Below are 25,674 nucleotides of genomic sequence, written 5' to 3'. Positions count from 1 at the left end.
AAATGTTGAGTATTTGTTTTTCTCTGTCCTACTGACAATGTTGTGTCAGACATTGTAATTGATCAGGGAAGCCATTTTAAGTACATGTGCTCGACACTGATCAATATGAGTTCCCAAACTACATGATGACTTCACTTAAACTAGGGATGTTTGGTATCAGACATCTCATATTAATAAACACTTACTGATTCCAGTGATGGAATAAATAATACATGCACCCAGAGAGCCCTATAGAGGTGCCACATGAAAACCTGCCATCTGCTGGTGTGCTGACTTACTGGTTTTCACCAGCCTGCCACGACAGACAAGTTTCTGATCCCCAAAGGTGAGAGCTTTTGCTCTTTGGCAGTCAGGAGCTGACTTACTGGTTTTCACCAGCCTGCCACGACAGACAAGTTTCTGATCCCCAAAGGTGAGAGCTTTTGCTCTTTGGCAGTCAGGAACAAAGCATGCTCTGGCAGTTGTGTTACACACCCCTCCCAAAAGGATGACCTGCAAATCTGCATTCCAAGGCAGGATTCTTCAAAGAGCCCAACACTTTTGGTATGCAGATCTGGCTTCCTTCAGAGAGGCGATGCTGACACCCTTGACCAGGACCCATTTGGCACCTGGACAAGCAGGAATATTATCTATCCAGGACGCGTGTTGCACTGCCAGGCTGGACACACCTCTCAGGTGATCAGCGTGACATCAACCCAAAATTAGGAACTGCACCATCTTGTGTGTGATGGAATTAGGAATTCTGGGACAGGGTGATGCCCGCTTCCCAAAGGAAGTGGTCATCCGATGAGTGTAGTGACCCCAGGGGTAAGTAGTCGATTGGCTACTACCTCTCACTCCCCTTAATGCCCCTAAATTGAGAATTTAGGGGATCCCCCTGATGCCAGGACTTCAAATATTTGTTTGACACAAAAAGAGTGGACAGTGATGTCTGCTGACCCGAGAACCGAGGAGCACAACTGACTTGGTGCCAGCCCTACCAGCCTGCCTGCTACACCTTACCCGTGTGTAGCAGCTGACCTGTCCTGCCCCTGTGCAGAATACAAGACACCTGGAGAGCTCTCAGTGCTTCGCTAATCACAAGAATGATCTCCCTTGGAACACTGGAGCTGCTTCCCTGCATCTGTAGGAAACGCAGGAAGAACTGAGAGAACCTAGGACCGCCAAAACCCGATGCTAAAAACCGTGTCTCCTAGCCCGAGCTGAATTGGGCCAACTGTGTCAGCGTGGTTCTAAGACCTTCCAGAGATAATGCCCACCTTTAATTTGCCCACTGCGGAGTTCCAGATGGCATCTGCAGCCCCTCTGTGCAGACTCACCTCTACCACGATCGCCTTTGGTGATGGAAACCCGACAGACTACTGCACCTCTGCACCCGGACGACCCGGACCGAGGAGAAGAGGACCACAGGTAGCCCTACATCCCCGAACCTCTTGAGACCTGAGCCCATCTGTTGGTTTAGTCAGACTGGACCCCAAGTCCATGTCTGCAGCCTCTTTCTGCAGGCCTCCTCTACCACGACTGCCACCGGTAATGGAAACCCAGCAGTCCAAAACACCTCTGCACCTGGTCGCCCTGGAGCAAGGAGAAAAGGACCACTGGTGTCCCAATGTCCCTGAGTATCGCATGAACTGAACCCCCTAGGTGGTTTACCTCGACTGGTCCCCGAGTCCATTGCTGGTAAGGTTGCAGGTTTCTCTCACTTCTAGTTGCTATGGGAATATAAGTTTTGTTGTTAGAGGAGGTCTTACTGTCCTTGGCCTGGAATACTTACAAGTTAAGTGGAGCTGAATTCCAGTCCCCTGCGTCCCCTCCTTCTAAAGCAACGTCCTCTCCTTCACTCTTCGTAAACACTTCTTCCACCCCTGTCATCACCAACTCCCCCGCTCACATTCACCACCTGCCCATAGCAGGCGGTTAAGGTTAGCATTGATGCCCAGGGCAAAAGGAATACCGTGTAAAATAACATCTGGTGATACCAGGTCTGCACAGTTATTCTATGGGGATTCATCCGTGTAAGAAGCTGGGTTTTGGTCGCAGTAACCCTCCCCACTTTTTGCCTGTTTTTTGATGCAACTTTGACTGAAGTGCACTGGGTTCCTACTAACCAGGTCCCCAGTGCCAGTGTTCCTTCCCCAAAACAAGACCACTGGTCACTTGATCCCCAGGTGACCAGGCCATTAGCACCTCTTTAAGTCCCTACTAAGTGATACCCCTGGTACATAGGGCATAGTCACTAAAGAGGGTTCCTAAGAGCTGCAGCATAACTTGTGCCACTCTAAGGGATCCTACAAACCAGATAAAATCATATAGGATGCACTGAGAAGACCAAGAGAAAGGAAGGCTCCATGACAAGAAAGATTATGCTGAAAATACACAAGTGATTACCTCGTAGCAAGAAAGAATACAAATTCAATTACTACTTAACAGCTGTGGAAGAACATATATCGGACTGTGGGGATGCTTCTGCTTAAAGGATGTAGTTTTGGAAATTCATCAATTTGAAACACGCAGCAGGACTTTAAAAAAGTTGGAGACTTCAATGACTTCATTAAATTGGGCACCAGTCTAAATTGTCCACCAGTCCTTTGTCTTGAAGAGAACCTGGATTGGGGGGGTTCGAAACGTGTTGACAATTCAACATCTAGGGAGTTGGATGGAATAGTGCTAGCATTCAGGGAACCCTTGTCCATTCATATGAACTTTGGGTTCCTTTATACGGCCTGAATAAGAAGTGCTTTTCTCAACACCTATTTTAGGTTTAGTGAAGGAGCTTGGACTAACGGAGAATTTATGGGTTGGCTGCCTTTTTGCTAAAAAAAAAAAAATTGAGGGTTGGAACATCAAACTTTTTATTTCTAACGTATAAATTTGTTGTAGTGCCTTTTCAGCTGTGAAACAATTTAATGCTTGTCATTAATAATGTCTGTTATATGGTATGTGATATAAGTTCTTTTGTCTGCCATGTGGGTTTGTAAATGTCATTTTGAAATGTTGAGTATTTGTTTTTCTCTGTCCTACTGACAATGTTGTGTCAGACATTGTAATTGATCAGGGAAGCCATTTTAAGTACATGTGCTCGACCCTGATCAATATGAGTTCCCAAACTACATGATGGCTTCACTTAAACTAGGGATGTTTGGTATCAGACTTCTCGTATTAAGGAACCCTTACTGATTCCAGTGATGAAATAAATAATACATGCACCCAGAGAGCACCTTAGAGGTGCCACCTGAAAACCTGCCACCTGCTGGTTTGCTGACTGACTGTTTTTCACCAGCCTGCCATCGACAGACACGTTTCTGATCCCCAATGGTGAGAGCCTTTGCTCTCTGGCAGTCAGGAACAAAACCTGCTCTGGCAGGGGTGTTACACACCCCTCCCAAAAGGATGACCTGCAAATCTGCATTCCAAGGCAGGAGTCTTCAAAGAGCCCAACACATTTGGTATGCAGATCTGGCTTCCTTCAGAGAGGCAATGCCAACACCCTTGACCAGGACCCATTTGGCACCTGGACAAGAAGGAAATTAGCTATCCAGGAGGCGTGTTGCACTGCCAGGCTGAACACACCTCTCAGGTGATCAGCGTGACGTAAACCCAAAATTAGGAACTCCACCATGTTGTGTGTGATGGAATCAGGAATTCTGGGACAGGGTGATGCCCGCTTCCCAAAGGAAGTGGTCATCTGGTGGGTATAGTGACCCCAGGGGTAAGTAGCCCATTGGCTACTACCTCTCACTCCCCTTAATGCCCCTAAATTGAGCATTTTGGGAATCCCCCTGATGCCAGGACTTCAAATATTTGTTTGACACAAAAGGAATAGACAGTGAAGTCTGCTGACCTGAGAACCGAGGAGCACAACTGACGTGGTGCCAACCCTACCAGCCTGCCTCCTGCACCTTACCCGTGTGTAGCAGCTGACCTGTCCTTCCACTGTGCAGACTACAAGAAACCTGGAGAGCTGCCAGTGCTTCGCTAATCACGAGAAGAATCGCCCTTGGAACACTGGATCTGCTTCCCTGCATCTGTAGGAAACGCAAGAAGAACTGAGAGAACCTAGGACCGCCAAAACCCGATGCCAAAAACCGTGTCTCCTAGCCCGAGCTGAATTGGGTTAACTGTGTCAGCATGGTTCTCAGACCCTCCAGAGATAAAGCCCACCTTTGATTTGCCCACTGTGGAGTTCCGGGCGGCATCTGCAGCATCTCTGTGCAGACTCACCTCTACCACGATCGCCTTTGGTGATGGAAACCCGACAGACCACTGCACTCCTGCACCAGGATGACCCGGACCGAGGGGAAGTGGACCACAGGTGCCCCTACATCCCCGAGCCTCTTGAGACCTGAGCCCACCTGTTGGTTTAGTCGGACTGGACCCCAAGTCCATGTCTGCAGCCTCTTTCTGCAAGCCCCCTTTACCACGATTGCCACCGGTGATGGAAACCCAGCAGTCCAAAACACCTCTGCACCTGGCAGCCCTGGAGCAAGGAGAAAAGGACCACTGGTGTCCCTATGTCCCTGAGTATCGCATGAACTGAACCCACTAGGTGGTTTACCTCGACTGGTCCCCCAGTCCATACCTGCAGAGTCTTTCTGACACGACCTATCCCTATTGACTTCCACGGGGCACCAAACCCTGAACTGCACCACTTCACCCAGCCGCTTCAGTGCCGCCCAAGGTGATCTATTGGTGTGGCATAGGAACCTGCCCTGTACTCACCTTAAGTCTAAAAGATTGGTCCTGTAAGTTATGTGAAGTACCTGCTTGCCATGTATGTTTTCTCTCACATAGAGTAACATTGCAGCATCAGAAAAATGCACTCTCAACTTTTGAAAACTGTAAAAATTCATAACTCGTAAAAGTGCTCACAGGACTCCAGTGGTCTTGATATATAAATTTATATAAATGTATGTGTTATTTTTTATAAATTGGTGCCTGATTTCTTTATTGAGTGTGAGTCTTGCTTACTGCCTGTGTGTGTGCTTCACATGCTTAGAACTACCCAGTGATATGCCTAACTGCTCGCCCACACTACCACAATAGAGAGCATTTGGGGTGTCATTTGAGCCTCAGTAATTCCTTTGGGGTTTGCCTGGACTCTTTGCACAGTGTACCTCTTTTTGGTCCACAATGTAAAGAGCCAGCTTCCTACAACTTGTAATTGCACTGTACTGGTGGATTTGGTGCAAGGTACTGATATTAACGGGTGTGGTGTTCCCACCCCGCCAGTGGCATGCAACTCGTAATCTAGAGCTTGGTCTTAACATTTCTTTGCATGAAAAAACACCATTATCTACCATAAAACCCTCCTAAGATTTATATACTTCTATATTCTTCTTTTTTTAAAACTTTTTTTTTGTCCTCATTCACCTCAGGCTCAGGTCTTCTCTGATCCGTCTTAGTTAGCGCCCTCTCGCTTGCAGAAGCAGACCATGACCAGGGAGGCCACACCTCTCTCACCATACCCCAATTGGGGAGCTGTATTACCGACGCAACTAAGAGAGCAAGGATAAGGAGTACTCATAGGACAAGAAAACCTCTTTGTGTCGATGTTGCCTTTCGGCCTATATACTATGTTGCTTTTCCTTCAACTCCACCAAAGGAAGCGAACAATTTTTTGCCTTGGACACACCACTGGCCACATCCATTTTCGAAACATAGTAAAGCGCTTCCAGCCATTCTGTATATATAGGAGGTGTTTCTTCTACCCATTTCCGACATATCTCTCTTCTAGCCAACAATATAGAAAAGCAATTTCTGCATATCGCTGCTCAGCTGTCCAGACCTCTCCATTATTCAAAAAATTATTAAAGAGAGACTTACCTTTATATTAACCCCAACAACGTCTGAGACCGTCTTACCCACTTCTTCCCAAAATTTGTATATTGCTGGACAGTCCAAGAACATGTGGCTATCTGTAGCATTTTCTAAACCACACTTCAGACATTTAACCAGTCCCCCTTGCCTCATTTTCGAAAGTTTATGCGGGGACAGGTAAGCTCTGTGAATAGAAAAGAGGTGATTTCTTCTCAAGGGGGTGGGCGTGTATCAACAAAACCGAGCATCCCTGCAATGATGTAGTAGCTCCTCCAGGGAAATTAGCATTTGAAAGTCCGAATATAGATACTCTTCAATCTTACTGCATTTATTTACATATTAAACAGATACTGATAGATATATTCTTTGTAGGTATGTCAAAAACATTGTCTCACAAATCCCAACATAGCATTTCCTTATATTTATATGATACTTTTCTTCACTCTATTCGTGGTGCATCTAATGGCAAACAAAGTTTACCTAATTATTTTATCCATTTTTGCATACTTAATTACAATTATTAAACAAACATATACTGCTTTGATGTATTTATTTTATTTATAAAAATTTCTAACAGTGAACATATTAGGAAAAATGATTCACAAAAACCATAAAAATAATAAAGAGCAAAGATCCAACCCCACCAGGGGTGGGTTTGACCACAGCAAATAAAGTACGCATTGAAACTTGCCACAAATCCTCTAGCTGTTCTCTAGGTAAGCAATCTCCCCAAAGATCTTCTGCTAGCTTAAAATCCCCATCCATGAGTCCAGAATGTTCCAATACCAAGTAGACACTTCTTTTGTGTGCGGGGGTCCCCTCATTACCTTCTCTTCCGGGTGATTCATCAGTCCTAGATTCGCTCGACTTCTCTGTGACCAACCTTTCAACTGGACGTATTTTAATCTTGACAATTTTCCCCCAGTCTCCTTATGTAATTCATCCCAGGGAGCTAAACTGCCATCTCTGAAGAGATCTCCCCAGTATTCCATACCTGCCTTCCTGATTGGAATAGCCAATTTATTTTTTAAACACACTGGAGTGCCTGGAGAGTCCCAAATAGGAGCCCAATGACTATAGTATTCTCGCCTTATACTGTACCAGACCTTTACCATATCTTGCCACACTTTTAACTTTACTTTTTTAAAGAATTTGGGGTCTTCAAATTTAAGCAAGAAATGTTTTGCTGCCCCTTTTACAACCCCTACCATAGCCTTCAACATGCGCCCAACCTCTGACAAATATGAAGAGATAAAAAGCATCCTTGCATTCTTAAGTTGGAAAGCCTATGCATAATATTGCAGATCCGGCAATGCAAGGCCCCCTTCTCTCTCCTATGCAACTTCCTCAATGAGATCCTGGCCCCTTTATATACCCATTTGAACAAAATAATTGCTTGCTGAATCTTTTCTACATACACTTTAGTAATTTGTATTGGAATCGAGTTAAACAGGAAAACGACCTTGGGAAAGATCGCCATCTTTACCAAGCTTACTCTCCCGAATATCATCAGAAGGAGGTGTACCCACCCCGCATCAATTTATCACACTCTGCCAGAACTTTTTTTTAAATTTACCATGGGTATCTGCTTCATGTCCTGCACAATCTTAAGGCCCAAATATCTGGTTTCATTTTTAATTTGCGGAGTGTCCCACCTCTGGTTCCAAACCATAACATCTGTTTTCCCTGCATTAATATGGTATCCCGACATTTTACCAAAATCTGCTGCAATGTCCAACACTGCCGGGAGGGCTGTTCGTAGATCCAACAAATATACCATTAACTCATCTGCATAGAGAAAGACATTTTTCTCCCATCCACAACAGTAAAAGGGGGAAATCTTTTGATCCTGTCTAATCCTCCTAGCAAAGGGTTCAATATACAGATCAAACAGTATTGGAGACAGCGGACATCCTTGCCTTGTACCTCTAGTTACTTTAAAGGGGTAAGTAAGATTCCCATTAACCAATACCTTTGCTGATGGAGCTTGATAAATCTGGCCAATCATCCTACAAAATCTTTCACCAAGTTTATAGTGCTTTAAAATTGTTCCCAGATGAGCCCACTTGACTCTGTCAAAGGCCTTCATAGCATCCAACGTGATAACCGCAAGAGGGGAGTCATACGTTGTACCCAGATCGATAGCCCCAATTAAATTGAAGGTTAATTCATGAACATGTCTACCCTTGGTAAACCCCTTCTGATCGTTATGCAGGAGTCCTGCCACCGCCCCACTTAATCTATCTGCCAGCACCTTAGCAAAAATGTTATAACCACTATTTAAGAGCGATATTGGTCTATATGACTGACAACATGACAGACCTTTTCCTGGCTTCAAGATCATAGTAATAATAGCATAATTCCAAGATGCTGGTAGAGGCACCCCATCATCAAAAATCTCCACAAACAAAGCTGTCATAGCTGGTACTATGGAATCCCCCAACACTTAATAAAGCTCCACCGGGATACCATTCGGACCCACATCTTTACCCCCTTACTCACTTTCAATACTGACCTTATTTCTCCCTGGGATTTTGTTTTATTCAAATGGGCCTGTTCTTTATATGCTAAACTAGGTAAAGTATCTGCACTCAACCAAGCCCTCACCTCTTCTTCAGTGACTATCTTCTCCTCTGTATAAAGCTCTGAAAAAAACCTTTGAAAAGACTTCCTTATATCAATACTACTTGTCCACTTCTCTTCAGACTACCCAGAATGAATCTCTCTAATGGTATTCCAAACTTATTCTTAGATTTCCATGCCAACAGTTTTCCTGCACTTTCTCCATATTCAGAATGAGCCAGCTGACTTGCTTTCCATCTCTTTCTCAGTCTGGCTTGCAGTACTTCCTCAAAGTGTATCCTCAGTTGTCTCAACTTTTCCTCAGGCTTGCCTGCTACCTCTTCCCCAACTTTTATTTGCCTCTCACATTCAGCCATTTCTGCTTCTAAAGTGCTTACTTCAGTCCTATATTTCTTGTTCCTAAACGTTGTAAAGCTTAAACACTTTATAAGGATCCCAAACCACATTTATGGGGGCTGATTCCAAATTTACTTTCAAGAATTCTTCTGTCTCCATGCGACGTTGTAATACAACATCAGCATCCAGCAGCAGTGAGCGTTCTAAAGTTCACCTCCTCACCTCATCTTTTAAGAACAACTTAATTGTTAATACCACCGCCACATGAATAGACTATATCATCAACCACCTCCACCGACTCCTGACCAACAAGAAAATAATCTATCCGAGAAGCATGACCATACTTTTTGTTATTAAATGAAAAGCCCTGTTGCACCACCACACTCTATCTCCAAAGATCACACAATTCAAATTCCTTCATCATCATCTTGAGGTAGGCCTGTGATTTTGGCTTACCTACTGACCTACATCTCACCGATCTGTCCAGTTTATTGTTCAGAATCACATTAAAATCCCCTGCCATTATAACAGGATCAGAAAAATCCAGTGAGCGAGAAAAAAAACTTTCTCATAGGATCAGTGTCGTCACAATTTGGGTCATCAAAACAACTAACGTTAATAGAGTGTTATATATTGGGAGTTTAACTATAATCCACCTCCCTGATTTATCCGATGTTGCTCCCAAAAACACTGCTCTAATCTGATGTTTAATCAAAATAACAACCCCCTTAGTATTGAAATTGTGGTAAAACATACGAAAATTTGGACCAATTTTTGAGTCTTAAAAAATTCATTACATTCAGCTCTAGACAAATGAGTTTCCTGCAAAATTATTATGTGGTCTGGAGAATCCTTCAAATACTGTAAATTTCTCACTCTTCTTTCCCTAGTACGCAGCCCATTTGCATTCCATGACATGACCTGAATTAAACTACAATCTCCCCCCTGGTTTTTATCAGCTTTACCCATTTGTCTGCCCACAACTGAACCAACTGTAATATGTAAGCTGAATAAGGATTTTTATCTGTTTCTCCCATATGATCCCCACCTGTACCCCTCGTGTGCCCCTCACCTCCCAACCTTGGAGAACCCATCCCTGCATCCACATGGACTGGATGTTAGCCAAATTTTAGAGAGCCTCTGGGAAAACTCGGTCTAAAAGAAAGAAAGCAGATCTCTCACATGGTACATTTTGTGAGTGGAGAACATGGCGGGCTGTGTAGCGGCAGGTCGCCAAAGCAGGAAACGTCTGGGGATCCCGGCTGACTCCAGGGAAGACACAAATGATCCAACTTGCCTCCTGTGGCTCGGCGAAGAGTGGGATTCGGTCAAACAGGGTAAAAGGGAGATTTTGAGCCATCCTGTGGCTGCAGAGGAGCCGCAGAGTAGTTGCACATGTTCCTCTCCAGAGGAGCGGGGGCAGCGTCAGCACAGGCACCGCGGCAATAGCGGTGGCTGCTTCCGAGGTGGATGGTGAGGGTGTGCTGGCAGCAAGAGGAGGATCTGCAGGCAGGTATTCAGCACAACAGCAGGAGGTGGGACTACCGCAGGCATCGCTTGAAAAGAGAAAGGGACGGCAAGGAAAGGTAGGTTCCCAGCATAAGTGTATAGAGAAACCTTCCTCAATGCAGGTGTGAGCTACGAAGGGTGAGAGCCAGAAACTGACAGGCCAAGGTGGGAGAAGTGGTCAAAATTCTTTGGAGTCAAGTACTGCGGAGGACCTTTTGTCAGTGCAGGGTCAATTAAAAACGTGATTAGTACAACAAACCCTGAGGATAAGGGAAGCTGGTCATCAGTTGCCTAAAAGTAAGTAGGGTAAAACAGGAACATTAAATAAGAGGTCTTCTTCGACTGTCAAGATGAAAATAACTCCCTCGTTAAGGTCTTATTTTAGAGTCCTCCCATCTGTGGAAAATATTAGTGGATCCTCTAGACCTCAAAATACACTAGAGGAAGAAGTGAATAAGGAGGTTTTCCCCTCTCTCATTATGGAAATTGGAAACTAAATGGTGGAGTGTGGAGGAGGAAAGAGTAAGGCTGAGGCCCGGAAAAAAGTGGAGGATGGTGTTGAGGATACGAATTGGGTAATTTTGGACAGACTGCTTAATTGCTCCATGGCAGCTGTCCCCACAGGGGTTATCTCCAGCCAGGTTGTTTTGCAGGAGCCTATATCCGGTTTTGTACATCCCAACACCTCCCTACAGTCGTTGATTCTAGCATTGTCAGATAAGATCAAAAAGGGCTTTGCGGTCTCCGAAGTAAATCAAGACGATATTAGAGAGGCCTGTGAAGTGCTTGAATAAACTTTGATTTGTTGGCTATAAGAACCCAGGCCCTCGAAGAGTCTGTGGGAGCCATGAAAGAAGAATTAAGGAAGAATAATCAGAAATTTCGGCTGTTGATGGACAGTGAGCAGGAAATACAAGATAAGCTGGGACGGTTGGAAAATTCATCAGAAGGAATAATTTGAGATTTCTAAATGTACCTGAGGGGGGTGGAGGGAGATGACTTAAAGGCTTATGTGGTTTCTCTTATAAAGGTTGCAGTACAGATAGAGGAGAGTGAGGATATTATTGCAACAGACATCGAGAGGATTCATAGAGATCCTTTTAAGAGAGATCCAAGTAAGAAGAAGCAACACAAACGTTTGATACATATCCAGACCTATGCCCTAAAGGAGAAGATTCTGGAAAAAACATTAAAAATACAATTATTAAGAGGGAATTTTTTTTTGTTTTTAGATCAGGTCAGATCTGTCTAGAACAACCCTGAATAAGCAGTGGGAATTAGGGAGGTGTTTGGAGGAATTTGAAAGTTTAGGCATCTCAACTCAACTCAAATTCCCAGCCTCCCTTTGAGTGATGTATAATAACAAAATGTACAATGTGAGAGAATTCTTCTTGATAAACGACACAGAGCCTAGAGCAGCTTTCAACAGATTTTCAAGATGCAGCACTGCTGTGCTGACAACATAGTATTTAGATAGTACTCCGTTACTGATCCTCCTTGAACAAGCCCAAGTATTCCTCTGAGGGTCCTAAAATGTACAAAAAATATCTGCAGTTCTTCTTTGGTAAATGAGAAGGTGACTTTTTCAGTATTGAAAACCATGAAGTTAAATCTCAGCATCATTATCTTCCTTCCAGCGTAAAGGGTTCTCCTTTACATTATTATCATTAATCTTTCTGGGTTAATAGTCTCTCCATGGACATTATGTATGGAATTTTATGTCGAGACACTATAACTCACTAATGTAGTCACTGAAAAGCTGACCTAGAACCACAGTCTTAGACTTCAAGATACAGTACACTTTTCCTCTTCTATTTCTACAATTACGGCCTAGACATCAGTGGCATGGTCAATGGTGTGAGGCAGATCCCTGTTGAAAAAGGAGGTACTCCGCATCGAGGAAATGATTAAATAGAGTTGACGTTGCTGCAAGCAGATGTCATGAGGAGTCCTTCTGGAGAAAGCATCCTGAGATGTCACAGGTAACCCCAGCTAAATTGCTCATGTGACAAACACAAAGATATTCAAATAGAGTGCAAAGTTCAAATTTTCTGATCAGAGCCAATGCACAATATGTGCACCAAATGACTGTCTTTCTTATCTACATGGCTTTTTTTGAAAAACAAATGTTAGTGTCTTCATTAAAAAATAAAACTGTAACTATAGTGCAATCACAGTAATGAAATTCATCCCAGAAAGAATTACATCAACACCCATAGCATCATTCTTTCATTAAATTATAATGACTTCACCATTTCCCCCTAATTTCCCTGTGCTTATGTGGGCATCCTCTAGCTTTGTAAATAGGCCCTTCCAGTTTTGTACACTAATCCATTACTGCTTGCCTTTCTGCCATTCATTGTCTTGATATCAGATGCTAGGGTGTGAGGAAAGCTTACCCTCTTGCCATCGTTTTTTGGTGGTAAGGCATGTAGTATGAAAATATTTTAGTTTTATAAGGCACAGCTGCATTCCAAGTGTGTGTGGGGCCATTTTAGAATCCCTCCTATCACGCTCATCCAAAGGACCCACCCAGGTCTCCCACTGCTCCTTGAGTGCCAAGAAAGAGATGTGTGGAGTTAATAACTAATCATGTAAGTGATAGCCCTTCTCTCCACAACTGGCCCATATTAACTTTGGCTTAGAGCAAGCGATATTCTGGTGGTTCAGTCAGAGAGGGTTGGTGGCAGGGATAAACATTGAGTTCTCTGAAAATCAGGTTCTGATTGAAGGTCCTGAAACAATGTTTAAGCACCGCAAGCTTCACCCAGTTTCAAAATGCCATTGAGGTCCTATCGCTTAAACCCTTCCAAACGGGTATGGTAGCGAAGTCATTTCCCTTGCAAAAGGAGTGTCTCTAGTGGTAGCTTTTGTTCCTCTGATCCAGCGCAGAACTTGCCAGTGAGGGTGGGGTAGTGGTTTCATATAATAGTCCCTGAATATTGTTTCTGCTAGTCAGAGAGATTTCAGTTCGAAATGCTGGATATTCCCACCCAACAAATAGCCAGTCATTCAACACTAGAATTTGTGAAGCCCAGTAATACAGGTGAACGTCTGGCATGCCCCTACCTCCATCATAAGTGGACTGGGTACACTTAATAAATGCAATCAGCAGAGCTTGATTTGCCCATTATAAAGGACATGCCCTGGTTGTTTGGTCTAGGAACGAGCTTTGGGCAATTATTAATGGAAGTTTTTGTAGGACATATAGGAACCTCTATGTAAGTATGTATGCCCAGGTAGTGGAAGTTAAATCTGTGCATTGGGAAGTGAGACTGCCATTCTGTTATCTCCCTATCCACTTTAAGTGGGACCAGGAGAGAGTTGGACCACTTGACAAACTGGCAAGAGGCTTTTCCATAGAGTTCAAGCATATTGATCCAGTCAGGATCCCGTGATTTTGGGTGGTTTAGAAATAGGAGCATGTCTTCCAAATAATGCACAATTCTGTCCTGCAACTAACAGTGCCACCGTAACCCCCACACAGGGGCTTCACAGCTGACCCAGGCTGCCACCAGTCCTATTGCAAGGGTGAAAAGTGGTGGGTACTATGGGTACAGTGGGAATCCCATAGTCTAGTCCCTCCATGTACTGGGTACGGAGTCAATAGGATACCATTCACTCCCACCTGCGATTGGGTTGGGTATATAAGACTTTAATGTAGATCATAAAGTGGGGCCCAAACCCCATGCTTACGAGTGCTGTGTTCAAGAAAAATCAATCTAGGGAGTCAAAAGCTTTTTAAAATGTATGAGCAGCAGGGCACTAGGATTCTTAAGCTTTTGATGTTGTGCTAGGGCTATGTGCACCCTATGGCTGCAATGGGGAAAAAAATCCACACTAGTCTGGGTAGGCCAATGAGGTAAACATCTGCAGTAGCCTGTTGGCCAAGACTTTGGCATACGTCTTGACTTCTACAGCTATGAGGGAGATCAGGTGATATGGAACAGTGGACATCCAGGTTTATGAATAACTACAATTGTGGCCAAATCCAAGTCGGAGCGAATAAAGCCCTTCTCTGTAGCTTCTAAATGCGTAGGCAGTGAGACAATAGAACTTACTTGAATTTTGAATAAAGCCCTTCTCTGTGGCTTCTTAATATGTAGGCAATACGTGAGACAATAGACCTGACTTGAATTTATGGTAATATTCAAGAGGAACCCATCTGGTCCCAGTGTTTTATCTGGTTTTATGTCTTTGACAGCTGCCTCGATTTGTTCCAGCATAGCAGGCTGCTCCAGGGCCTCTCTACCTGGTGCACCCAGTGTTGCCAAAGGAAGATCTTCAATAAGAAGGGAGGAGCACTCGCATTCAGAGCGCTCTTTTTCCACATATATGGTGGATACAATCTCTATTGCTGTGTTTACTTGCTTACTGCTAGCTTTTACTAGTGTGGGAATCACTCCAGAGGTGACCTCGCTGTAGGCCAGCTTACGGAGTTGTTTCCTGGACTTGTTCCCCCATTCACCTGATTGAGGTGATCCAGCATGGTTGAGCCTCCTCCATTCACAAGGAAGCTTTATCAGACTCTAATTGATGGCAGATCTTCTTTTCATGTTTGATGTTATATACATGTTCAAATGCAAAAATCGTGCCCCACAGTGCTGTTTTTCCCTCTCACTCTTTTTAAGGAATGGTTTTGCAACATCATGCGTAGCAGTTTTCCCTGCCACCCACAGCGTGCCCCGTGGGTCCATCATGCCACTGTTGAGTTCAAAATAGGCTTTTAGCTCCTGCATTAAGACCTGTGTGCATTTTGCATCTACTAGACAACCATGCATTCACCATATTGGGCAACAGCTCTCCCAGGGTACCTATCTTAGTCATGATGGGGGAATGCTCTGAGATTCTTCAAGGTAGAATGTTTCCTGCTGTCATACACAATAGGTCTGCAACCAGAAGGAACAGAAAGGTAATGTGAGACATGGTTTGATGTTCAGCTGATATGTGGGTGTATTCCCTAGTATTGGGGTTCCACACACAACATACATTGCATAGCCCCAGGTAGCCCATCCACTAAGTCGGTACAGTGGAACCCCCTGCTTTTGTTGCACAGGGTCCATTTCAGTGTGGGGTCGAGGATGGCTTTGAAGTCTCCCACTATAACACTCATCCCTGGGGGTAGGGTCAGAATGACTGGTCTAAGATCAGGAGTAGGTTTGGATGGATGGAGTGGAACATGTGCACTAAGCAGGTTGTAAGGCTGCCCTTCTAGCTAGCCCTCTATCACCACATATATTGCACGTTTAGAAGTAATAACCCGTGAGACAGTTAAAGGGAAACTTTTGTGTAACAAGATTGCAGTATCCCTGGTACCTATAGTGAGACCAGCATATCCAAATCTACCCACGAAGGAGCATTGTGAGCCCAGTAGCTTAGTTTCCTAAAAGCAATGCAGTTGGAAAGTGATGTTTAGCATATTTAACAACCACCCCTCTCTTGATGCGATCTATAAGGCAATTGGCGTTCCATGACATCTTGGCAAATTAAAGTCACATGAGCTCAATTGACTAGGAAAGCGAGTGCACTCTACTCACGGGTGCTATGGGTAACAAGGAAAGTCTCTTACTAAAGCAACCATAGATTATGTATCTCAGAGAATAAAAGCACTTTTGATGGAATGAAAGCATTTAAAACTGTTGACCAACTGGTCTGCAGCCCACAATCCCTCCCAACGGCCCCTTTCCACACAATTCCATCCCAGAAGTATCTGTCACCCTAACAATTCCCATCGTACAAATCAGTGAACAATTGAAAATAGGCAATATGAACCCCCCTAACTGTTACATTTTGTAAAGGATACTACATTGGTGGCTTAAAGTTCTATTACAGGTTTGCAAGTGATAGTAGGAAACCTAATAGTCTGCCCTTCTGCTGGTTTATTATTTAAAATGTTAGTACAGGCGTGACTTAGTCCACTCCTATGGGAGTTGCACCCTCTGTGTGGGCTTTAGGATCCAGCGATGTTCTGCATCAAAGACGTCTTCGCTCACTCCTCAATTCACAGACTCCACCATCACTTTTCTGATGAGCTGTGAGAAGATCCTCAGCACCAACGCTACCATGACTGAAGGCTGCATTGGTTCCAAGGTGCAAAACTTCAGCTGGTAACAGCATGCATTCAGTAACATTACCAACCAGAACTCTGCCTATTAAGGGAATGTGGTACATTGTTTTCGAATCTGTCAATGTTGCAGAATGGTACTAGTTCACAATTTCGAAAAGAAAAGTGAGAACAAAAATAACTTTTCTTTAAAAACAGTCAAAAAAGCAAAAGTTAGAAAAGTGAAAAAAAAAAAACTGCGAAACCGAATTATTTAAAAGTACAAAAACTATGGGTGGTTAAAATGTTAACCTCTGTTAGCATTGATTTAAAATATAATTTTAACACATGCATTCAGAAGAACTGGAAACAGTGGACATTGTCTGATTGCTTAACCAAAATACCCTATGATAGGATCGGTTTAGAGAATGGCACATTTCGATGTACAACTTGAGGATTGCCCTTTATTATTTCAACAAAATTGTTCTGCTGTTCTCATAAAAAAGCAAATTATATTAAGAGATGTAAATGTAAAATGGCCACCTAGGGTTGCCAACAAGTATCTTTTTTGATCAGTAAAAACATTCACAAAGTTGCTGCATATGTGTGAGAAGGTAAAACCTATGCCACCTTTTGAGGATTGGCTTCCTAGTTATCACCCCTTTTATTTAAAAAAAAATGCACAAAAAGATTTGTAATAAGCCTGTGTACAAATCACTGTAAGTTAAGAGCTGCCCCTGACTATCAGTTCTCTTTAACTCACTTTGATTGGCTGAAAAAGGGGCATTCAGTTCTATTAGCCACGGTGCCACCCTGCACTGGAGAGGTAAGGAATAAGGTGACAGGTGTCTAAGTAGAAGAGTCCCAGTATGAGGATATTCCTGAAGGCACAACTAAACTTCCTAGGCAAGGAAAGATGGAATCTTAAAGCTCAGTAGCTGAAGAAGGACAGGCTTGACGTTGAATAACCCAAAACGGAGCAGAGCAGTGAGAGAACCCAGAAGTGTCTTGGTCCAAGAAAAAATATAGTCCACAAATGACTAGAGAAAAAAAATAAGAGACATAAAGATTATCTGAGGGCTGATGAACAGGATGTTGAATGTATTGCGATGCATTCAACTAAACAGCTGGCCCCTTTATTTATGTGGAGAATAGAAATTACCTTGAAGAATACATACCACTACTTGGTTTGGGGAAGAACCAAATGAATCCTTAGCACAAAGACCAATTTTGGACTGGCATAGATACACAGGTTTTGTCCTGTCCCTTCCTAGCTTTCTACTGAGGTGCTGGAACTCAACTACGCCTGACACGAGGCAAGGCTTCTTGGTGTAACCCTGTTTTATTTCAGATGTCTGGTCTTGCCTTTGGAAACTTGTACTGCTTCCAGGTTCTTGTGCACTGCGCGCTGAAGTGCTAGTTTGAAACAGTCAAGTGTGTCTGGGACCGCAAAGCAGGGCAAACTACTAACACAGAGACTCATCTAGGCTGAGCGGCTGAGTTCTATACAGCAATGTTGGAGAAAGAGAGCTGCAACCTCCAAGGAAAGACATTCCCAGAAAGACTCACCCGTCATACATATGCTACAACAGAAGAACTGGCCCAACTCCACCACGGACCCTGCATCCGCAGTAGTCAACACTAATACAGCAATGATTTCAGCCTGCAAACCCGGGTCTGCACCCCTAACATTCAGAAACGTTGTCTCCTAGAACTTGATTTCAGTAGGGGATGCGGTATTGTATATTCATAATCTATAATGCATAATACCCTTTAGTAGCGACCTATTGTAATTGCTTTCACATAATTCAGCATTTATTGGTATGCTACAAAACACTGACTTGTAACAGTCTTTAATATTGCATCACATTTCATATACTGAAGTATATATGGCACAATTTACATTTAGTACGGTAAGGGATTAACCTTCAAGTTCTAGCCACTGAAAAAAGTAGTAGTAGATGACAGAAGCAACACACAGTTTGATTTTAAGGATCCTATTGTCACTTTGCTTGAGGAAACCACAGCAGTGGGTGTAAAGTGGTGGTCCGCAGACTACAGGGAGGTGGGAATCTACAGTGCATAATTTCAGTAGCACAAGAGGTTTTCTGAATCTCTGACATAGAACTCAATAAAGACTAGAGTTCTTTGGCGCAAGGCTGACATTTGGACACAAAGGCAGCATTTTTGTAATGTTTATTTACCCATTATGCTCTCATACATTCTGGCCATTGTTTTGGGTTGGTAACAAATGATATAGCTCCATGATTGTGAAGAAAAAAGACTTCTGTGGGTTAACCCAAAAAATTGAATGATACTTTTATCAAGCAGTGGCTTAAAGGGGTTGAGCCAAAGCAGACAATGGTTTGAAGGGGCTGACCCAAAGCCATTATCTGTAATTGTTTTTGATGACCGCTGGTTAATGTTAAAAGTTCCTTCTAGCCAGACCTAAAATTGCCATTTACTTTAAAACAATAGAGTGATCGTATGGAAAAAATATTTTGTTATTAATGTCAAGAATACTCCTTTTACAAAAATATAAAAACTCGACAGAGTAACACGTAACATCACGAAAAAATAAAGAAATCAGAAGATATTAGGTAGGCAAAATGACATGTTTTACATTAAGAATTGCTATCTCATATTTTTAGCTGTGGATCTCAGGTAAAGTGGATGAGCGAGAGGCTTGCTTTCCGTAGACTACACCTCCTGCTTTGCTGCTTCCAAGCAAGGAGGGGACAAGTAAATAAGAGTGTTCATTAACATTTTATTGTTCCATTCCCTGACACTCCTTACCTCAGCTGCCTGTACTTTTTGTCTGGGCATTCCCTTGTGACGTTACCATCTGGCTGTTTAAAAATTCCACTATCAGTGTATGTTACTGGAGGGCATACATGGATGATAGGAGCTGCATGGCTTCTCTCTAGCGCTTTGCATTACCTGCGGAAGGATGCTCATTTCTCAGACACTCACATGCATTCCCCTTTCGTCTGCATCATAATCAGCCATATAGCAAACCAACAAGGGATATCACTGTGTGCTACTTGCCTTTGTGGTATTTGTCTCCTACACATTACTGTCTGTCCACTTACACGGGACAGTCCATATGTGAGGGGCCAGCAGTCTCTATACATGTCTTCCACTCTTGTCGATGACGAAGTGTTCTTGAGGGAAAGTCATATTTGCAGTACCACCTCCATCCTAGATTGGGAGTGCAGTTTTGGAAGTTCTCTCCTGTTTATACAAGCTTTCATTTTTTATAATTATGGTGGAAGGGGGCTTAATCTGTCTTGAAAGTCATAATATAAAACTATTACCTCAATCAGCTTTTCATATAAATAGTTGTTTCTCTTACTGAAAAAAGATAAACATTTCCAGAAATAGATTTCAAAATGACAATGAAGGCCCTGGTTTCCTTTCATCTGGAAGGAAGCAACGCACTGCTCAACGGTTGCTTAGATACCACTTTGGCACCCCTTAAAAACATCCTACATTCTGTAGCAAGTCTCATAAAGGGCATTAAGAAATTAAGCCACATCACCCCAACACTGCAGGAACCACATTGGTTCCCCCTTCGCACATATCATCCTGAAGACCAGCTGCATGACGTCAGCAACATGGCTTCAGAAACGATGCTCCATTAAACCTGTCCATGAAAACTGCCTCAGGCACACAGCTCTACACCAGGAACTACAACATGATCAGATTTCAGGCAAGGAGTTGCCTTAAAAACAAAAAATAGAAGACAGGCATTCTCCATCTTTGCAGATTGCATCTTGAACAGAAGTCTCAATGCTATTAGTACTGCTACGACACTCTTGTAATTCAGGTAGCATTAATCTCTCCACCCCCCATACAACAACAACTTTTTGTTTGCATTTCTGTATCAGCAATTTGAATAACACTACCCACATACCCTCGTCGTAGGACCTCAATCTCTGCCAAACAGGGATGTTTTAGTTACAAGAAAGTGGTCAGTAGACAGGCAGCATCAGAGTTCTCCAGGTCAGCTAGCCACCTGCGCCTATGGTTATAAATAGAGATTGTTAGCCAGAAATGCACAGTACAAACAGTTAACAACATAAATGAATAATAATTAGGGAGAGAAGAGAAAGTTGCACCAATAAACCCAGCATAAAGCAGGTAATCCAGGCCCCTGTCTGTGGAGCAGCAGTAGGTTCCCCCAGCTATCTCATACTGCATCTCTAACCCAACGGATGCCGTGAACACAGTCTAAGGTGGTCTTAGCATCATCTTTAGCCTCCTCCACTTTGACTTAAAGTTTCTACAAATAAACATCCCAGGCCCTTAAACCATGCTCAGCCCCCATTTTCCATGTGTCCGCCAGCACCGCCGCATCAGCTTTTGTCCACCACAGCAAGGTGTGGAGCCAGAGGGATGTGTCCGGCACCACCGGTGACTTCCACGCCATCACAATCTGGAGCTTGCACACAACAACAACTTTATTGTCTTCTCACTGTAATGATAGTATTTTACCTTCTACTTTCCAGCAAGGTTTGCTCTGTCAAACCTACATAAGGCATACCGTTACATGAAAGATCATAGTACTGTCAGTGCTGATCACAACGTACTGGCTGAGGTACATGGCTCCAAACAGTGACGAAAGGTACACAGTGGAGGAGAGCCTGAGTGAAAATAGTTGTTTAGTTAGGGTTTCTGGATAATGTCACCAATAAATGGTAATGAAAGTGGTAGCTGAGGACATTTGGAAGCTGAAGAAAGGATTGCTGGCTCAGGGTCACTGTGTTCACTGAGATTGGTATCGCAAGTCACAATATTAAAGAGAGGAGGGAACAGAGTAGGATGTGGTAGGAATGTTATCACTGTTCCTTACTTCACCATGATTGTGTCATAATAACCGACACCTTTATGCCAAAAAGTATATATTTGTCTACATTTTTTTATAGTGGCACTCAACAATATGTAATTCATAAGTCTGTTGTGTGCTACACATATGTTGCTATAAGGTTTGGTCTCTTTTATTTCTTTTCTTTTCAGAAACCTGCCTATTTGGATAAGTGTTTTGCATTTCCTGATGAATTCAGAACTGGGGTTGAGAATTCTTTACAGAGGCTAAGCCCTGCTTTTGAGCCCCCACTTCCGGAGCTGAGGTTCCTGAGCCTGGCTGATAACAAGGTCCGTCCCCAATTCTTTGATATTACTACAGGTTGTGTTTGTCATAAAACTTCATAGAAATAATGCAACATTGCACCTGCAGCAAGAGAGAAGTGCAGTGTCTTGGGGTGTGGAAGACCTTTAGGAACCTAAAGAATAGTACAATAAAAGTATATCAAGAATAAATGCCCAGTGAGAAGTAGCAAATTTAGTGCATAGCAAGAAATAAGTCAGATTTTAAAGGATGGGTAAAGTTTGCCTACTGTACACCTTCTTTACGAGTCTTCTATGCCCACTCTTTGGTGTTAATAAATAATGTGCCCTCACAGGAGAGTACCAGGTGGGAGTGTACCAATGTAAGAAAGTCCCCCTATTTACATGATTTGATTGTGTGTTATTTAAAATAATTTTTGTATTTAACAATACATTGTTAATTCTAAATTGCATGTAATTAAGTTGTTGAATTTCATGTACATTACTTATTTATATGCTTTTTGAAACCAACATAAACATTTAAAAAGTTAAAACTGGGGTAACTGTTGCATGTGAGTACATCCCTTCAGTTCACATGGCTCAGCCATGTATAATTTGTCCAGCATAAGAACTGAATACACAGTTAGTGTGCTGTATAGAGAAGAGGAATGATCCATTGAAAGTGAGGCACATCCATCTAAATATTGGAAAGGGGTGTCTCTGCATAAGGGGGCCCGAGTCACAAACAAATTGAAAATCTGCTTTCATAGGTGCATACCTGTTTGATTTAAATGCACACATTTTTGCAATTTACATAATGATCAAGGAAAACTCCTAGGAATCCATAGCAGTTACAGCTTTCCTCTGCAATCTCACATGCATAAAGTTATGTGTGAACTCTTGTTCTGTACTTGTAAATCATGAAATGTGTGCCACTTAGTTAAAGATGTGCAAATTAATGAGGGTCTATTTTAGGGTTTTGCAGATGCATTACTCCGTCACAAAAGTGACAGATATCTCGTCTGCTGTATTACGATCTCCATAGGCTATAATGGGATCATAATACGCTGGTCGGGATATCCGCCACATTTGTGACAGAGCAACTATCTCTGCCAAACTCTAAATCCGGCCCTTAGTGGCCAAGGCTGGAGTGCAGTAGATCTGTTTATTCATGGATGAGATCTTCTTTGAAAAGACGAGTTTTCAGTTAGTATCAACGGTGAAGCATGCTTGGGCGACTCAGTTATTCAGCAACTCCTTCCACAAATCAACTCCGCCTCCAGCAGAGCCAAATAGGAACTTTATCTCCCAGATTACTGTCAGATTGTTGTAGTCCAGCTTTCAAGCTATTGGCCAGAAAATGCTTCTTGATTGCCTCCATCCATCCTCTTTTTAAAGTGCTTGGGAAAGAAATCTGGAAAGGTGTGGATGCAATGGCTTGCTTTGTTATTCTTGGCTGGGCTCATAATCCTCTTTTGAGTGTGCAACCTTTGAAAAGGGGTATGGTTATAAAACACCCACATAAACAACTTCTTTAGGCCTTTACACGGTTAACTTTCTTACTGAGATCTTTTCTAAAGTCATTGTATATAGATATATTCTACTGTCAGGCATAAGAACTGAAATATATATACTGGACTTTAGAATTCAAGTGTTGGTTTGGAAACACTGAGATAGTCCCACAATCCTCTGCCACTATCTTGGATAGTGGAATGTGCAAATTACAGCACTTAATTTGTGCCTGTTGTTGCAGGTAATGGGCACCAGCACTAACTTTTCTTCATTACACTTTGACCTATAACAAGAGAGAGAAAGGTAGAAAAGGGAGAAGCTACGTATAGGAAGGCAATGACAAAAAAAGAGAAGGACAATTCAGGATTGTAGCACAAACAGGTATGAAGTGGAATCAGGACTAGGTTACTTTGGCATTCAGCACTCTCTGCATTTGGCAGTGTCGATGACAGGCTCCTAAAAATACTGTGAACTGTTGCAGTGTTTTGTGTGTTATTTTTGTTTTAGCAAATTTAGCACTGGTAACCTACAGGCTGAAACATATCCCTTCTACCCTGTCTGCCAGCAAAATCAATATCTCTAAAAACAAACAAGGTGTATTTCTACAAAATAAGTTGAGAGATGTACAGGACCACATAAACAAACACAGCGCTCCTGCATAGTTTCAAACACAAATCTATTCCTCTATTTTACTTGTGCATATATCCAAGAAAAATACTGACTCTAAATCCTTTAGGTACTCTATTTATTTGATAGACAATCATCCCTAGTCTTTACAAGTACACATAAAACAATTAGTTTTGACTTACATAAATCTTTAAAAAAATACAAAGGCCTTTTGATATAATCATTTTTGCCCGTATTACTTAAAATACATTTTTCACAATAACACACATATTAATTTAGGTCAATGCATGCTTCTCTGTAAAAATGGAAACTTCCACATCATGGTCCTAGAAATTAAGGTGGTCTCCACTAATATGCACATTTCTACACATCTACTATCTTGTGTCAATGGTGTGTTTAGGCTGCATCCTATCCTTCTTTAGGTCCACTGGTACATCAGAATTCAAATGCTGTACTGGTTCCCTGAAAGGACTGCAGAGATTGATTGGGTGCAGCTGAATTGCAGTGTTGACACAAGTTGGTGTGCGCAACTAACCAGGTAGATGCCTAGTCGTATTCTCAGTATTTTGTCTTTCTTTCATGAATCTCTGATTATTGGTGTGACTGTCGACTCGCCCATTCATTATTGCAACAGCCTTTAATGCACGCCTACCCCTGGGTCAAATCAGACTTTTACATGGAGCTCAGAATGCAGCAGTGGATATGATTTCAGAGCTCTGAAGGAGGAAACCAATCTCTCAGGCTAGACAGGTTGTTCCCTGGTTGCCTGTCCAAGGTCTGATCCAGCAGAAATAAGGATGTTTGGTGTTAAGGTGTGACCGGGTAACAAAGAAGAAAGAAAGTAAGAAGTAAGTGCTTGCTCACCTTCCCATATTAATATCTTCAACAAAGAGTAGCAAGCACGCTACCAAGTTCCTTAGAGCGGTGTGAAAAAATGCTTTCAGGTCTTTTTTAAAAAAAGGGTTATTTTTAAAAAGACCTAAAGGTGTTTTTTCACACCTAGTGAGAAGAACATAGCGTGCTTGCTTCTATTTGTTGAAGATGGTGTTTAGGTGCACCAGTTACAAGGCCTCACAAATACTTTGTTTATAAACCTCTATCTCTCCTGTAAAAGCTTAGAAGTCAGGATCAAAGGCTTCTGAACGTGCCTCAAAAGTAACTGGAAAGTAAAGGTGGTAAGTTTCAGTGTTGAGTCCCATTAGACTAACTGCTTTCAGAAAGCCCTCATAAACTTTCTATTTTAGATTACACAATAAACCCATGACACCTTCAAGCGATGGACATATTACAAATGTCAGCATGATTATGATGATGACCTTCTTCCATGAGAGCACTTTTAAAGAAGACCTCTGTGTTTCTTCCACTCTCAATCCTCCAGCTGTTGGATTTCTTGGACAATATTCCCCTGACTCCTCCAAGGGCTCAAAAAACTTGTGTCTTAAATGTTTGGCCAGCAACGCTACATCTCCAATCCTGAATCACACTGGTACTTTTTCCTCCGGAATCCTCTACTATTGTATGATTTCCCCTGTTTCTTTTCCACTGCAACTTTTATCTACTGGCCTTCTAGTTCCCAGAGGGACAGAGTTAATCACCTTTAACGGTGACCCCCTGAAATCACCATTCTTTGGTGCCGTAGTTTCTTCTGACAGAGCAAATTTTCTTTTCTTGACTGCCTCGCTGCACTGGAAGCCTCATCTCCTTTGCTGGGTCGTGCAACATTCCACTATATGTTTCTTGGTAACACATATATCCAATTTTGCAGACAGGTCAAATGTTGGTCTTTCAGTCCTGGACAGCAAACTCCATAGGTCATGCCATGCAGGTCCTATTTGAGACTCAGTGTAGCCCTGTCTCTCTCATGCACCCATATGTCAGTATTTCAAATAGAAAAATACACCCTGCATAGGTCTCAAAAGATGGAGCACAGTCCTGTAATATCTCATAATAATCTAGAACAATGTTTCGTAACCTTTTGACTTCTGTGGACCCCCACTTAGTCATTACTGGAATTTGGGGACCACCCACTGAATCATTATTTGAATCTGGGGGCCCCCACTGAGTCACTGCTAGAAGGCAGGGACCCTGACCTAAGCAATTTTGATGATCTGAACCGCAAATGATTCGCAAAAATAGAG

At 42.7% G+C, this 25,674-nt stretch overlaps 1 protein-coding gene across 2 annotated transcripts in view; it reads left to right on the top strand.

Annotated features, from left to right (window-relative positions):
- The window catches only part of XRRA1 (X-ray radiation resistance associated 1), a 183,863-nt gene that overhangs the window by 92,098 nt on the left and 66,091 nt on the right, over positions 1–25,674 (top strand). For both annotated transcript variants that reach the window (XR_011194838.1, XM_069203812.1), the window contains exon 11: positions 21,308–21,445. Coding sequence is in view for 1 of the 2 variants with exons in the window: in XM_069203812.1 (XP_069059913.1) it covers positions 21,308–21,445 (138 nt within the window). In the remaining variant the exon portion in view is untranslated. The remainder of the gene's footprint in view (positions 1–21,307; positions 21,446–25,674) is intronic.

This window comes from Pleurodeles waltl, chromosome 8 (genome assembly GCF_031143425.1).
Source record: "Pleurodeles waltl isolate 20211129_DDA chromosome 8, aPleWal1.hap1.20221129, whole genome shotgun sequence".
NCBI classification, from domain to species: Eukaryota; Metazoa; Chordata; class Amphibia; order Caudata; family Salamandridae; genus Pleurodeles; species Pleurodeles waltl.
This window is presented reverse-complemented; position numbering and strand designations above follow the sequence as displayed.